This window comes from Chanodichthys erythropterus, chromosome 15 (assembly GCF_024489055.1).
Source record: "Chanodichthys erythropterus isolate Z2021 chromosome 15, ASM2448905v1, whole genome shotgun sequence".
Classification (NCBI taxonomy): domain Eukaryota; kingdom Metazoa; phylum Chordata; class Actinopteri; order Cypriniformes; family Xenocyprididae; genus Chanodichthys; species Chanodichthys erythropterus.
This window is the reverse complement of record NC_090235.1, coordinates 929890-944730: the sequence shown is the minus strand read 5'-3', so window position 1 is coordinate 944730 and position 14841 is coordinate 929890. Positions and strand designations below refer to the sequence as shown.

Sequence of the window (14841 nt, the reverse complement as noted above, 5' to 3'; positions counted from 1 at the left end):
AATTACAGTGCAACATACTGATCTGGCATGTATACTACATCGTTTTGAGTGGTTTTGAGTGTACGTAGATATTTCTTGAGACGAGGAAAAAAAAATCGGATAGGGAAAGCTCTGGCTTCATGTGGATGTGGCCTTAATGATCTTACCAGTGCTGATGTCGCTCTGGTAATTGATCTTGAGATTAGCTGATGATAAATAAAATGCAGTGCATATCTATTTCTTTCGTTGATGTGAACTCCGTTAAATTTGCATATAGCGTGCAAATTAAAGATCAGATTTATATTCGTTTTGCAGAGACACGTTTATGTGGCCAAATGTAAATGGAATTGCTTTAACAGATCAGATAGTGTCATCGTTAATTTGGGCCTAATTGACTTTTTTATTATATGGACAAAAACAGCTGAAATATCTTATTTTGTGTGCCAAAGATGTCATACAGGATTGAAATTTTTTTATTATTTTTGAATGAACTATCGCTTTAAAAGGAATGGAGCAAGAACTTAATAGTAATTGTTAAAAAGTGTTCGGGCTGAATTTTTGACAGTAACCGCATATGTTAAACATGCTTACTAAAAGTTTATATGGATTTAGCATTCAACTTTCAAGCTTTAAAACTAACACAGCTAACGCAGTGGTTTTACGGCACACTTTATTGTGTCCTTTCATATTATGCTTTTGCATCTTCGTTTGTTTTTGAACCCATAATGCAGCTTGATTTTATGGGGATGTATTAAAGGTAAAGTACTTGTTTGGTGACAGTGACCTCTCCCAGTCATCATCCTGTGCCTTGATTTTCTTTACCATATGTGATTATTTTTTATTTTTTTCTCCCCCCCCCCTTTCTGACATATGTATGAATGAGTGAGCAACAACATACGTGTGCACTATGTTCATCAGTCATGATGTTTAACTCCTTCAAACTGTCTTTCATCATGTGTGTTAGCCAGGGGATGTTGGCCACGCTAAGGTGTGTGATAGGCAAATTTCCCTCACTTGAATCCTTTTACTTTAACCAGTGCTGCATCTTCCTTTTTAAAACCGCTATGAATTTCTTTTAGCATATTTACACACTTGTGCATGTTTAAGTTTGGCATGTGTTATACAACACTGTCCTCGGCCCACTCACCTTTTGCCTTCCTCCTTTGTTATTAACACTGTCCGTCTCACCAGTTTCAAATTTCACAATGTAAGGCTGCCTAATACTCACTGCATGAAGCTTCATTAAATCCATAGGTCATCTTTAAGTTTTGCATGATTTTCTATGTTCTATAACAAGGTCCAGATCTGCAGAATTTTCTGGTACTACTGCTACACTCTGTGTATCTAATTGAAAAGTAAATTATATGCAATATAACTAGTTTTCTGAGAATTTTTAAAAATGTTTTTGATCAAAAATGTAGTAATATTATGAAATCAAAGCTGAATTTTCAGCACCATTAATCCAGTGTCATATGATCCTTCTGAAATCATTTTAATTTGCTAATTTATTGCTCAAGAAACATTACTTATTATTATTATCAATGTTGAACACAGTTCTGCTACTTAATATTTTTGTGGAAACCATTTTTTTCTGGATTCTTTGATTAAAGTTTAAATAATCAATCAATTTATTGCATTCAATTTATTGATCAATTTATTGCAGAATTAAAGTATTAATGTCTGTAAAAAAAAAAAAAATAATAAAAAATTCTTTAAGTTTGTGTTCATCCAACCGGTCAGTCTGTGACATTTAGAAGCTCTGGTCAAATGTCTTTAGTTATGATTCGGACATCAGTTTGGTTCTGAAGGTTAAAAAATTTAAACGTATTTGTATATTCTTGCATTTCTGGTTGTTCTGGTTGAATAGTGAATGGCACAAAGTCTAGTGTGAATGCACTTTTTCCAAGTTTCACATTATTGGAGAGCAAACAGTTTCCAGTTTTTATTAAAAAGTAGAGCATGGCACTTGTGATGCCAAGGTCATGTGTTTGATTCCTAGTGAATGCATAAACAGATGAAATTGAATACCTGGAATACAGTGTGTCTTTGGACTCGTCTGCCAAATGTGTAAATGTAGATGACTATAATTAAATGTTGGGTTTGTTAGGTGTCTGCAGTGTAAAGGCGGAGAATCACGTCAAAACTAAAATCTAACTAAGGGCCGGATTTACTTACAGCTTGCGCCAGTGCAAACCCTTTTTTGGCTTTAAAAAACTATTGTCAGGATTTACTAAAGACACGCAAAGAAAAATTGGCACTGAAACGGCATGGACAGGTTTTTTTTGCGGATGACCTTACTGCATATGCATTTGTAGGAGTTTCCCTTTCAGGCGAAAAATTTATGAGAGGAAAGTATTTAAATAAATCATGCAACGTGATTTACTAAGGTTTGCGCTAGTCAATTTACTGGTATTTGAGCTATTATTTACCGCCCCAATAAAAGCATGTCCAATATACTTTAAGGTACCATTCACAATCGCTCCCTGCCCGGGCGCGGTGCATTTAGCTGTCCCTGGCCCGCTTGAAAAAAGTGGGCCAGAGCATGGTTCATTTGGGCTCGAGTGCGGTACGCATGCAGTGTGAGTGCTAACCGTGCCGGAGCACAGAACGGCTAACGTTACTATTCTTGTGTGCACTTCTGTCATCATTACAACTGCAAACATCTTTATTACTACTTGGATAGTACACTTTTCAATTAATGTAATTAATTCGAGTGTATTTGAGTTTATAACGTGTCTTGTAGTTTGCGAGTAAAGCTGCAAATTCCTACATTAACATCAGCTGCCTTCATAATAATTCTCTGATACGTGCAAGTGAAAACCGCTGCAAAAATTGCCTCGCATATGCATAAAACCGAAGTATACTTTGGGCTTAAAACACAATAAGCTTTCAAACAATGATAACTACTTCAGATCGAATCTTTGTGTTTGGCTTCAGGGACACTTTTTAACCCTAAATCAGGCAACGTGACTCACGAGTCACATAGTTTTTATTGTCTTTTTTGGGGCATAAGAACAATTTTTTTATTAAATCCTTTTATCATTTATCAATGCCTGGTCTGTCTCAAGTATGCTGGTCACATGATTTGCTTCAAGTTTTCAGTGATCTATTAGTAAGCCTGATCTAAATCCAACATGGCTGCCAGTGGTGGAGAACATTCAGATTTTGAAGTAGATAATTATATATTAAACTTACTTTTCTTTTGGAAAAAAATTATATTACTGCTAACATTAATTCTGAACATTGTCTTAGGGTGCTGAAGAAAAAAAAATTGTCATATGTTGTTTATGTTGTTATTTAGCACGTTTTGAAATGTATGTGACTCCTGAGTCACGTTGCCTGTTTAGGGTATAAAAAAGGGATTAACCCTAAGAGTGGAAAAGTCTAAGGTAACCATATTAAAAAAACTGTTGCTCCCTTTTTTGAGAATACACGTAACACTACACTAAATTTAAATGGTTGTAATTTAAGAATGTTTTAGACATAAGTTTGGTCTTGTTTTTTTAAAAAAAAGAAAAAGTAACTTCAAAAAATGATTATATTTACTGTAAATCAAATGTACTCTACAGTCCAGTCCAAAAGTTTGGAACCACTAAGATTTTTAATGTTTTTAAAAGAAGTTTCGTCTGCTCACCAAGGCTACATTTATTTAATTAAAAATACAGTAAAAAACAGTAATATTGTGAAATATTATTACAATTTAAAATAACTGTTTTCTATTTGAATATATTTGACAAAGTAATTTATTCCTGTGACGCAAAGCTGAATTTTCAGCATCATTACTCCAGTCTTCAGTGTCACATGATCCTTCAGAAATCATTCTAATATGCTGATTTGCTGCTCAAGAAACATTTAATGTGTACAATTGTACAAAATATTTGTGTACAATATTTTTTTTCAGGATTATTTGATGAATAGAAAGTTGAAAAGAACAGTGTTTATCTGAAATCTAATCTTTTGTAACATTATAAATGTCTTTTCTGCCACTTTTGATTGATTTAATGCATCCTTGCTGAATAAAAGTATTAATTTCTTTAATTTCTTTTCAAAAAAATAAAAATAAAAATTCTTACTGACCCCAAACTTTTGAACGGTAGTGTATAATGCTACAGAAGCTTTGTATTTTAGATAAATGCTGTTCTTTTGAACTTTCTATTCAAGGAATCCTGAAAAAAAAAGTACACAACTGTTTTCAACATTGAAAATATAAATCATAAATGTTTATTGAGCATCAAATCATCATATTAGAATGATTTCTGAAGGATCATGTGACACTGAAGACTGGAGTAACGATGCTGAAATTCAGCTTTGCATCACAGGAATAAATTACTTTGTCAAATATATTTAAATAGTACACAGTTATTTTAAATTGTAATAATATTTCACAATATTACTGTTTTTACTGTATTTTTAATTAAATAAATGTAGCCTTGGTGAGCAGACGAAAACATTTAAAAACATTAAAAATCTTAGTGGTTCCAAACTTTTGGACTGTACTGTAAATATTTTATATAAAATGTATATTTTACTAAATAATTTTTACTCTAAAATTACTATCAAATCAAAGTCATATGTCTAACCAATTTGTGTTCTAAATTTTAATTTAATATCACAAAATGTAACTTCCCATTAGATTTTTAGGCGTTTTACCAAAAATAGCCACTGGGTGTTTTTTTAATGCATTCTCCTGTATCAAATTTATACATTTCAGTCTCAATATCAAAAAACAGTTGGCAGATGGGACCGTGAGACTCAGAACTTTCCAATGATATGTGTTTTGTCAAGATTAGAATTTTTTTTTTTTATAAAGTAGTTCAAATAAATTGTGTTATACAAAACTTGACACCACCCACTAGGTGAGGAGCTTGCTAAAAGAAATTAAAGTACCATTTTTATGGTAAAGCAAGCTCCGATTTCAAAATGGTTTTCACAGGCTGAATCTTGAGTTCGTAAGCTTTTGAATGATATATAATTTGTCAACATTACATCAGGTAAAGTATAGGATATAATTGTTTTAAGCATGCAGTGGCAAGTAGGCCAGTAACAGTTAACAGATTAATGACTTGGTCCTTTTTTTATACCCTAATCAGGCAACGTGACCTGGGAGTCACAACTCATAAAATCCAAAATATATCAAATATTTCAAAAATTCTTTTGGATATGTTTTACTTAAGCTCAGATGATATAAAAAAATATCATGAAAATATTTTTTGCTTATTTTCCACTCTTGCCTGTTTAAGGGTTAAATCAACAGCATTATGAAGTGTACCTTTTTAAACCCCTAGATACACAGATGGTTCTAATTCACAGCTCAATTTCTATTCAAAATAAGTCAATTTGTAAAATATTTCACTGCATGCTTAATGTTATTGTGTTGGCTGAATGTTCCTTTTTTCATTTCAGCTTTCAGGTTGAATGCGTGTGAGTCTGTGTGAAGGTTCATTGATTTACTGACAGTATTTCATCTCCATTCATTCCATCTTTATGTATTTACTTTTCTCTTTCAAGCTCCAAAAATATTTTAACTTCCTAATTCTAATTTCTGATCTTTCTGCTTAACATCGATCAATCAAGAAACAATGGCTTCTTCTCATTTAGGCTTCCCACTTGCTCTTGTGCTAATTTGTTCACTCACAGACTCACAAACACTGACACGCTAAGGTTTTAAGTGTATTGCCATCCCTTGTCGCTGACTAAGGAAAATATTATGGGTACAATACAAGTTAATCTAAATCAGCAACATTTGTGACACAATGTTTATTACCACAAAAATTTATTTTTACAAAATAAATTTTATTTGACAAAATCTGGGATACACTGAGGCACTTACAATGGAATTGAATGTGGCTTATGTGTAGTAGTCAAAAGATGTAAATGTTAACATGAACATCTTACCAATTTTTTCTGTAAAGTTATATCCAATTTTACAATGTCATAAAAATTATTTAGGTTGTGTGTGTGTGTGTATATATATATATATATATAATTTAAACAGCTTTATGGTTTTTCACTTCCATTATAAGATCCTTACAGTAACCTTGATTTATGAAACTTTTTTTTTTTTTTTTTGTGTAATTAACATTATGCCACATGCTACAGATTGAGCTTAACTTGTATTGAACCTAGAATATTCCTTTAAAGCTTTGGTTAATACCGTTTCCAACATGATGTGAAATGTGGTCAGCGTACTCATTCTAATTCTATCCGATTTTATCTTGTTCATTCTCAGGCTCCAAGTTGGGGTTGACAGATGTCCAGGCTGAGCTGGACCGGATCTCCAATAAATCTGACCTGGACTCCTCAGTCCCTAACGCCACCACACCCCCTGCCGAAAACGACGAATCCTGAACAAGAGGCGGGGATTATTCACCGGCAAGCCCCTCCCCATTTACACTGCTCTCTCTGCCCCCCCTGAACCTGCCTCCCTTCTGCCACCTCTCCTCCCTTCCTCTTTCTCACTCTTTCTCTTGATCTTGTTCAGAAGGGGGATATATTCCTGTTTATTACTTGTAAGGCCAGTGACTTGAAGCTGCATGTCGGGCAAATTGCGATTGCTATGTCTGTCTCCATACACACGCACATGTACAGCGGACAGGTCCGTAAATAACCACAGAGGAGGGTTGTTATAAAAAAGGAGGACACTAGATCAGCGTTGAACACTAAAAGAGAGGCTTAGAGAGAAAATGGAGATGTAGAGCCAAGTCTGAATTAGAAAGTGAAGGGGGTTTCTGAACATGTATCTGTATGCAAGTTAGACTTTTCTATGGCTTTTGGTAGTGAATTATGTTATATGAAGGATCTTGTTCATCTGGAGTAAAAGTCTTTCAGCTTCTGATAAAAAAAAAAACGCACATTTTTACTTATCTAAATGTCTTACTAAGCCTCATCCGAACAAAAAAAAAATAAATACATAAAAATAAAGGGAAGCATCACATTTCAGTCAGAGTGGGATTCGATCAAATGATTCATTGGATATGGTCACCTTTGTGTTGGTGTTTTCATTAAATGGTCATCTTTAGCATTCTTAATAACTGCCCTATTAAGTGTCTCGATCACAGGACCAGAACAAACATACTGACATGATTTCAATGCTTTATAATATTTATAACCCCTTTTTGTGCTGCTGAGAAATTGTCAGCAGAGTCACAAAGTCAAATTCATCATTTGTGATCTGTTGCATATAATAAAAGTATCTAAATATTGCACTATTACACAATATTAGGCCATGTCACTGAAAATAATCCCTTACAATGCTGATTGTAGCAAAGTAGTACACTTAACTGGAGAGCGAGAAAGTTTTTAGCTTAGACATGGTTTATGAAGTCGTCTGTGTAACTGCTGAGCAAGACTATTGATGGGACTGACAACTATGTCCAGTGTAAAAAAAAAAAACAAAAAAACAAGTTTGTTTGTTTGTTTGTTTTCTATGTTCTTAAGAGCTTGAAAATTGGATGTTTCTGTGTATGTGTGTTTTCATCTCTCAACTACAGCCAGTGGCACTGTTTATTAATGGATGCACTAGAGATCATGCAAACAAGATCAGTATTACTGTCTTTACATTGGTGTGTGTGTCTGAGTGTGTGTGTGTGTGTGTGTGTGTGTGTGTGTGTGTGGGAGTTTAAGCAAAATGAGTAAATTCAGGCAGATTTTTCTGTTTAGAGACTTTAACGGCTAGAAATTAGTAGTGGGAAGGGAAGGGAGGGTGCTTGGCAGAGGTGGCAGGGCAGGGCAGGTGAGATCTCAGATCACCCTCACCTGCATGTACAGTCATCAACCGAACTTCTTACAAGAGGGAGGGGGGAAATAAACATACGCTATTATGGTCCTGTAATTTCACAAGATGTAGTGATGTTTCTCTGGATCAGGTCTGTAATCATTCTATTAAAGTTGTATTTATTGGGACTGGTTGCTGTCTTTGTTCTTTTGTGTGGGTGGAGAGATAGGAAATGGCATTACGACACAGGAAGTCTGTGATCTTATTTGGAACAGTTTACTCAATGCTGAAATGAGCTCAACATATTTACAAATTGTATGCATGTTTGTTTTTAATTTTTGCTCTCTTTATAAGCATTATACATCTAGATTTGGCCACCAAACCAACAAAAAGTGCTCAAGAAAGTACTAATAATAACGTGGTAAACAAGTGATTAACAAAACAATGCTGAGACTATAACATTAATTTGATCAAAATAAAGGCAATTTTTTTTTTATGATTTTATGCACCAGTAAATTATTGGCAGGGTATTATAATACCTTTTTATAATGTTAAATGATTTATAATAACTATTATAGTATTAACTTATGGCAGCGGCTATTTGCACTAAGTGACAATAGCATATTTTCTTAGCAATAGAAGCTATTTACACTAAGTGAAAATAGCAATATATTCTATTTACACCAGGTAAAAGTATCAGCTCTTTGCAATAAGAGTAAATAGTAAAAGCCTAATTAGACGCTATCTATACTTTTATATTGGCAGATACTATTTGCACCTCAGTATTTTTGTACATTAACAGGATGCAATAATATTATAGTGTAAATGATTATATTTATTAAAATTATTAAATGGATGATGCCTTATTGGGAGAATAAAAACCCTCCCTACACCTTCCCTTAACCTTAGTCAATAAACAATTTCAATATTATTAAACACTCGTTTGCAGTTTATTTCCACTTTTAGAACATTATTTTAATTTTTATTGAAAATAAATGCGAGCTCGGCAAAAGGCGGATTTGAACCTGCGTCAATCACTGTTGTGCCACAGAAGACGTTAAATTCTGTGGGTCTTTCTTAACACTTGAGTGGCCCAACCAGACATTGGTGGGCGGAGCTAGTGTAAATAGCATTTGCCAACAAGGGACGCTATTTGCACTTAGTTTAAATAGACACTGCAATAAAAAAAAAATGAGTGCAATAAGTGATATTGTGATATTCCATGTAAATTTATTAAAACATCCATACCCCTTTATCAATTCCCCATCCATGCTGTCCCCTTCCATGTGTTGAGAGCAATTAAATATTTCAGGAGCACTATAAATATCAAGACACTTTTATACTGGTGGATCTGGAATAGAAATACATTTTTTTTAGATTAACAGTTCAGGATCCAGAAGCGCATGAACACACTTTTCAGATCCAGCTATGTTCAGTTTATCTTAAAGTATTAGTTCACTTTCAAATAAAATTTGAACATTTTTATTTTCAAATTTCCCTATTCTACTTATGGAAAAAAATGGAACTGGCGCTGCGTTCATTCTGTAAGTAGAATAGGGAAGGCGTAGGACATACAGCGTAAGCTTTTTGAAGAATACCAAAGTGCGGTTTTGGCGGAAGCACTTGGAAGGCGATCATTTGTTTATATAAAGCATATACATTTACATTTTTTTCCAAAAATGACCAACCGTTTTGATAGATAAGACCCTTATTCCTTGTCTGGTATTGTTTAAAGCCATTTGCAGCTGCACTGAAACTATAATTTTGACCTTCAACCATTTGGGGTCCATTGAAGTCCATTATAAGGAGAATAATCCTGGAATGTTTTCATCAAAAACCTTAATTTCTTTTCGACTGAAGAAAGAAAGACATGAACATCTTGGATGACATAGGGGTGAGTAAATTTTCAGGAAAATTTTATTTGAAAGTGAACTAATCCTTTAATATGCCGAAATACAGAACAGAACAGAAAATACACACAGCTCTTAACTTACCCGCAGGTTGAGGGCGGTGAGCGGCAACAAACGACAGTATCATACTAACAACTAAGAGATATGAGGCCAGAAGCCCACATACCTGAAAAACAAATACCAGAATAGATTAGGATATGATCAGTCTAACAGAACTAAAACATATTTAGGAGGGTGGGAAGTTATGGAAATGAAATGCTACAAAATGAGAACACTACCAAACCAGCAAACTTCCAGACAAAATCCTGTCTTTTACATGCATTTTTAATTTCACAAAAAAAGGACTTTTACGTCATCACAAGTTTGATTGGAAGTAATAAAACTCAGCTGGCTATATTAAAACTGCTGAACATTAAGCTCTTACTGAGGCGCCAACCAGAATGGGGACTCCGTAAGACTTTACAGCAGCTACAATGGACCCAGTGGAGATGAAGATGAATCCCAGTGTATCGAGCACCAACTCCTTGAAGAGCAAACAGAAACACATTCTTCATCAGAACCTCCATAATCATATACTGTTATATTAATACATAATTAAAATGTGGGTAGCAGCTGACATGAAAATGTGGGAAGAATTATGGAAAGCTGACATGTATGTATAGTTTGAAAATCATTTAAAACAGCACTTTTTGATTATCACCTTGTATAATTATTACACATCAAAGTTTATAATCTGACATTTATTGATAGGCTATACTTCACAGAATATTTGTAATTTGCCACACCATAATACCATTTAAAATGAAGACAAAAAGCTGATTCAAATGGCTATTTCCCCCTTTATATACAAGTTTATATACATGCTTGAAAAAAAAATCTTGATTTTCCTGGTTGGAAAATATCGTTTAAGCTGGTAACTAGCTTTTTTAAAAAAACAAACAAACAAAAAAACGCTTGTCAGCTTTGCTGGTTTGTTGGAGCCAGCCTAACATAATATAGTCCATGGACGTTATGTGTAAACTACCCATATACAGATAATTTACTAATAGAAGTGAGTTTTAGATAAGAATAGTGATCTGAAATATAGTAGCACATATAATGTGGAGCACAATACTCACGGCTATGAGCCAGTTCACAAATGATGCCCTTTTCGGAAGCCCAAAGACAGTAAGGAACACGTAAAGGATAATTGTGACGGAGTAGCCCAGCGTAACCCCTTCATAGAAACCGTACGCGTAAAAGCTGTTGTACCACGTCGAGCGAACGCAAGCGAACGCTACCAGGAGAATCACCTGCACACACATAACATGCTCTGTTTCCTTTCGTACTATAAAGATTCACATTCACGATTAAAGCGACATTATAATTGACAGATTTACAATTCACAGAAATGACACGCGGAAAAGTGTATTCAGTATTATACTGTCGTGTTACATGGGTGTCGATTTGAAATACTTACGAGCTGAGCGATCTTCAGAATTCCTTGTTTTGATAGTAAGTAGTCCAGAGATAAAATACCCATCATCGTTCGGTGGTTTATGTATCAAACAACATACGCTTAAACGAACAAAGCCCGCGTGTGTAGTGGCCAGGAAACCACATCTGACGTGGTTGAGTAGCGTTGCTCAATTTCACATCATGATTCACAGTCATACAGTTAACATTCTCTTAATATCCGAGAGCATGAAACACAGTTCAGTGGAACACAGTAATGACATAATAGATGAGCTCAATACGTAGGCCTATCTCATCACATTCCTGTAATAGTGAACACATATTCGACAAGCACATCTTTTTGTGTTTGTGGTGTTGTATATGAATGCACTTGTTTTGTGAACTTCCTTTACTGGTTTGCCAAATGTGAGCTGCTTTATTGTGTGCCACCATAATAGAGTTTGACATTTGCAAATATAAAACTTAAGTAAATGACTTAGACCTGGATGGAAAAGGAAAATGTTTTGTGAGAACAGAGTTGCGCATGCTTTTTGAAATACAAGGAGGCTCATAAAATGTCCAAACATTGTGAGGTTTTTCAACATACTTTTAGATCATGCAAATGGTAATCAACATTCACACAGGTGAAACATTAACTGCCTATTCAATCACAAACAGTCAATAAGCCTTAGGATTATACTCCATTCAATAAAGATAAAATAATGTAAATAATATCCATATAAATTATGAAAAAATATCAAAACATCTCTTCATTAGACAAATCTGTGTATTTGTGGAATGATTGCAAATACATATAGAGCAATAGGTTAATTTATTTTTCAATTTTAATAAAATAGACAGTCATCGATATTAAATATTTTTCAAGTTTAGTCCATTCCTGAACCATGTAAGGATGAGCCATATTTTTTACATTTTAAAACTACAATCTCCCATCTCACTTTATTCATCTCCTCTGTGCCAGGATTTGTAACTGAAGAACGCACTACCAGCGTAACTCAGAGATACTAGGAATGCAAAAAACTAGAACAGAGAAAAAAAGAAAGGCAAGCATTAAAAATTGTAATCATTTCATGCAAAGTAAATGAAAAACATGTATTTCACACTATCAATAATGTAACCACATATTCTGGGCCGAGGAGATCAATCGTAATCATTTAAGAATTTAAAACTACTGAAAACCAGAAATGATTATTACCGTTGATGCTGCCCAGCAGTTAAAATCATGATGACCTTTGGCCCCACGATTGACCAAAGCTGCCTCAACAATAGCAGCCGAAGTGTACAATATTGCCGCACTGCAGTTAAAAACGAGAACCTAGAGCAGAGACGGAACTACAGTTATTTGACACAATTAGCACAACAATATGTTCCTTCAAAACCATTGAGCCATGTTGTTTATGAAAGTCATTGGAATGATAATTGACTAAGTTTAGGCAGTTTTTTTCTAAATCAAAATGTGGAACTATTACACACATACAATCCTTTATAATTTAATGCCAGCTTTGTAGAGAAAAATCAACTATAACTGTAAAGAAGTGCACCCACCACTGTAGTCCAAGGCATGTGTCGGATTTTCCCATTGGCCAGGTTGATGATGAAGAGGAAGAGGGTGAGAAGCCAATAGAAGACAGTCACAAACATCACCCATCCAAATGGGGAAAAGTGGAAATACTCTGTGGTTGCAATCAGTGCCCATACCAGCAGACCCAAAATCTGAAGAATAAAAGAATTCCTGTTGCTTTGAATTATTTCATTCTCTGGAAAAACTAAATGGAGATGTTGTAGAACAGTGGTTCTCAACCTTTTTATGCCCCCTGGTCTCCTTAACTGTATTTGAAGGCCTGACAATTTTCAAGTCATTGGGATTTACAGGGATTAAGGCAGTTTTTTTTTGTTTTGTTTTGTTTTTGTTTTTTTGCTCAAAATTTCTATAGACATAACTAAAAAAAAACTCATTATAAAAATAGCCATGGAGCTATACGATTTTTATTTATTTTACATGACTTTTACCATATCCAGATTTTTTAAAATTAAAATAAGAAATATCTTGATTTTAGTTGTTGTTAAATATCTAAATTTGTAGTAGATTCTGTTCAGAGTCAGACTAATAGAAACACAAATAAGTATAAAATACAGAAAAAAAAACCTTACTTACGTCATTAAAGTGACATCATTAAAGTGACAACTTTATATATTTAAAACAAACGTGTATTTGCTAAAGAGATAAAGCAGACTATAAAAGCAGAGTCCTCTACTTTTTCAAAACTGGGTTATTGGGTCATTGAATTAAACCAGCCATTAGCACTTTCCATTTAAATACATAGCTCTATCACAATCTCACTTCCTCTGCAACAAGGCCTTATCTTACCAGCATTGAGACAGAAAGAGGAACATTTACATCGACCACAATCACACCGAACACACACACATGTTTGTTTTTGTGAATTGTGGGGACTTTCCATAGGCCGCAATGCATTTTATACTCTACAAATCATACTTTCTGTCCCCCTACCCTCCCCCTAACCCTAAACCTAACCATCACAGGAAACTGTGCACACCTTTATTTTCTCACAAAAACATAATTTAGTATTTTTATTAATTAATTTACATTGTGGGGACCGGTGGCTGGTGAACTCAGGTTTATATTACATCGTGAGGACATTTGGTCCCCACAATGTAATATAAACAAATATGTCACACACACACACACACACACACACACACACACACACACACACACACACACACACAAATAAGTTGAGAACAATGTGAAAAAAGAGAAAAAATAAGCTATAGGTTGGGCTTCTTATTAAGGATCACGTACACGAATAACAAAATCTCTCCATATAAGTTGTTATGGCGCAGCTCACATATGCAATTGCCTTCATACGGAGGTTGTCCGTATCTTTAAAAACAAAACAAAATTACATAGCCTTAATATACTACACACATGCAGTGTAACCTAGAAGCCCTCCAGTTATTACTATTTCCTCCTGAATACAAAGGTATGGGTTTTACAGTGCACATTTGCCTTTTTAATGAGTTAGCCTGATAACCTGATTCGATGATTTTTAAAGTGAATGAATTACACCGTGAAAATAAAGTTTAACATTACAATTTCTTAAATCACGAACGACTTTAAATTGACGGTTTATGATAACTGCTGCATAACTTCGTTTTGGAGAGGAGAGTAGCCTACATTCGGTTGCTTAGCAACCACGCCGTCCAGCGCACGTAATGGCTCTTAACAAAGCTCTATTCTGCTCGCGTAGATTCCAGTCAGTGCAAAAGCAAAATGAAAGATAACATAACAGACAAACTGTATAAAAGTTTCCCTCCCCAATAACAAGCCTGTAGGAATTTGTTCATCAGTGTCCCATTTTAGTCAAGTTTTAATAAAGTTTGATTAATAAAGTTCGAGTCGAATTTTAATAAAGACAAAGTAAAGTTTACTCACAACTTCAACAATGATGAGGTAATAAGGCACACTCAGCATGGACTCTTTGTCGTACCACGGGGTCCTTGTGCTTGAATTCCCGCATTCCAGGTAAGAACTGCTCGCGGTGGTTATTACAGGTCGAGGGTTTAGATTCTCCGCCATGAATGCGACCCAAAATCTTTCTGCCCACTCCAAAAAGTTTTTTTTAATTATTTTTTAAAGTTTTTTATTCTGCGTACAGGTGAAAACGAGCCAAAGTCACGTCCCATCCGATGAATTTGTAGTTTGTTTATTTAATGCCAGTACCAGGCACAGAGGACGGTGAGTCCATACTTTTCATAAAT

General features: G+C 34.6%; 2 protein-coding genes across 11 annotated transcripts in view; one reads left to right on the top strand and one right to left on the bottom strand.

Moving 5' to 3' along the window:
- The window catches only part of dync1li1 (dynein, cytoplasmic 1, light intermediate chain 1), a 21639-nt gene extending 13691 nt beyond the window's left edge, over window positions 1–7948 (top strand). Inside the window, exon 13 of one of the 4 annotated variants that reach the window (XM_067410807.1) lies at window positions 6209–7948. In XM_067410807.1, coding sequence (XP_067266908.1) covers window positions 6209–6327 — 119 coding nt within the window. In that variant the 3' untranslated portion in view covers window positions 6328–7948. The remainder of the gene's footprint in view (window positions 1–6208) is intronic. The other 3 variants (XM_067410806.1, XM_067410808.1, XM_067410809.1) reach the window with 3 other exon arrangements.
- The window catches only part of LOC137037065 (CKLF-like MARVEL transmembrane domain-containing protein 7), a 20658-nt gene extending 5817 nt beyond the window's left edge, over window positions 1–14841 (bottom strand). Inside the window, exons 1-8 of one of the 7 annotated variants that reach the window (XR_010897234.1) lie at window positions 14516–14841; window positions 12604–12771; window positions 12254–12373; window positions 11063–12078; window positions 10722–10895; window positions 10028–10126; window positions 9688–9769; window positions 8942–9044 (exon numbers count right to left, since the gene is read on the bottom strand). Coding sequence is in view for 2 of the 7 variants with exons in the window: in XM_067410811.1 (XP_067266912.1) it covers window positions 9688–9769; window positions 10028–10126; window positions 10722–10895; window positions 11063–11128 (421 nt within the window). In the remaining 5 variants the exon portion in view is untranslated. Of the gene's footprint in view, window positions 1–8063; window positions 9045–9687; window positions 9770–10027; window positions 10127–10721; window positions 10896–11062; window positions 12079–12253; window positions 12374–12603; window positions 12772–14515 lie in introns of those variants that run through there. The other 6 variants (XR_010897233.1, XR_010897235.1, XR_010897236.1 and 3 more) reach the window with 6 other exon arrangements.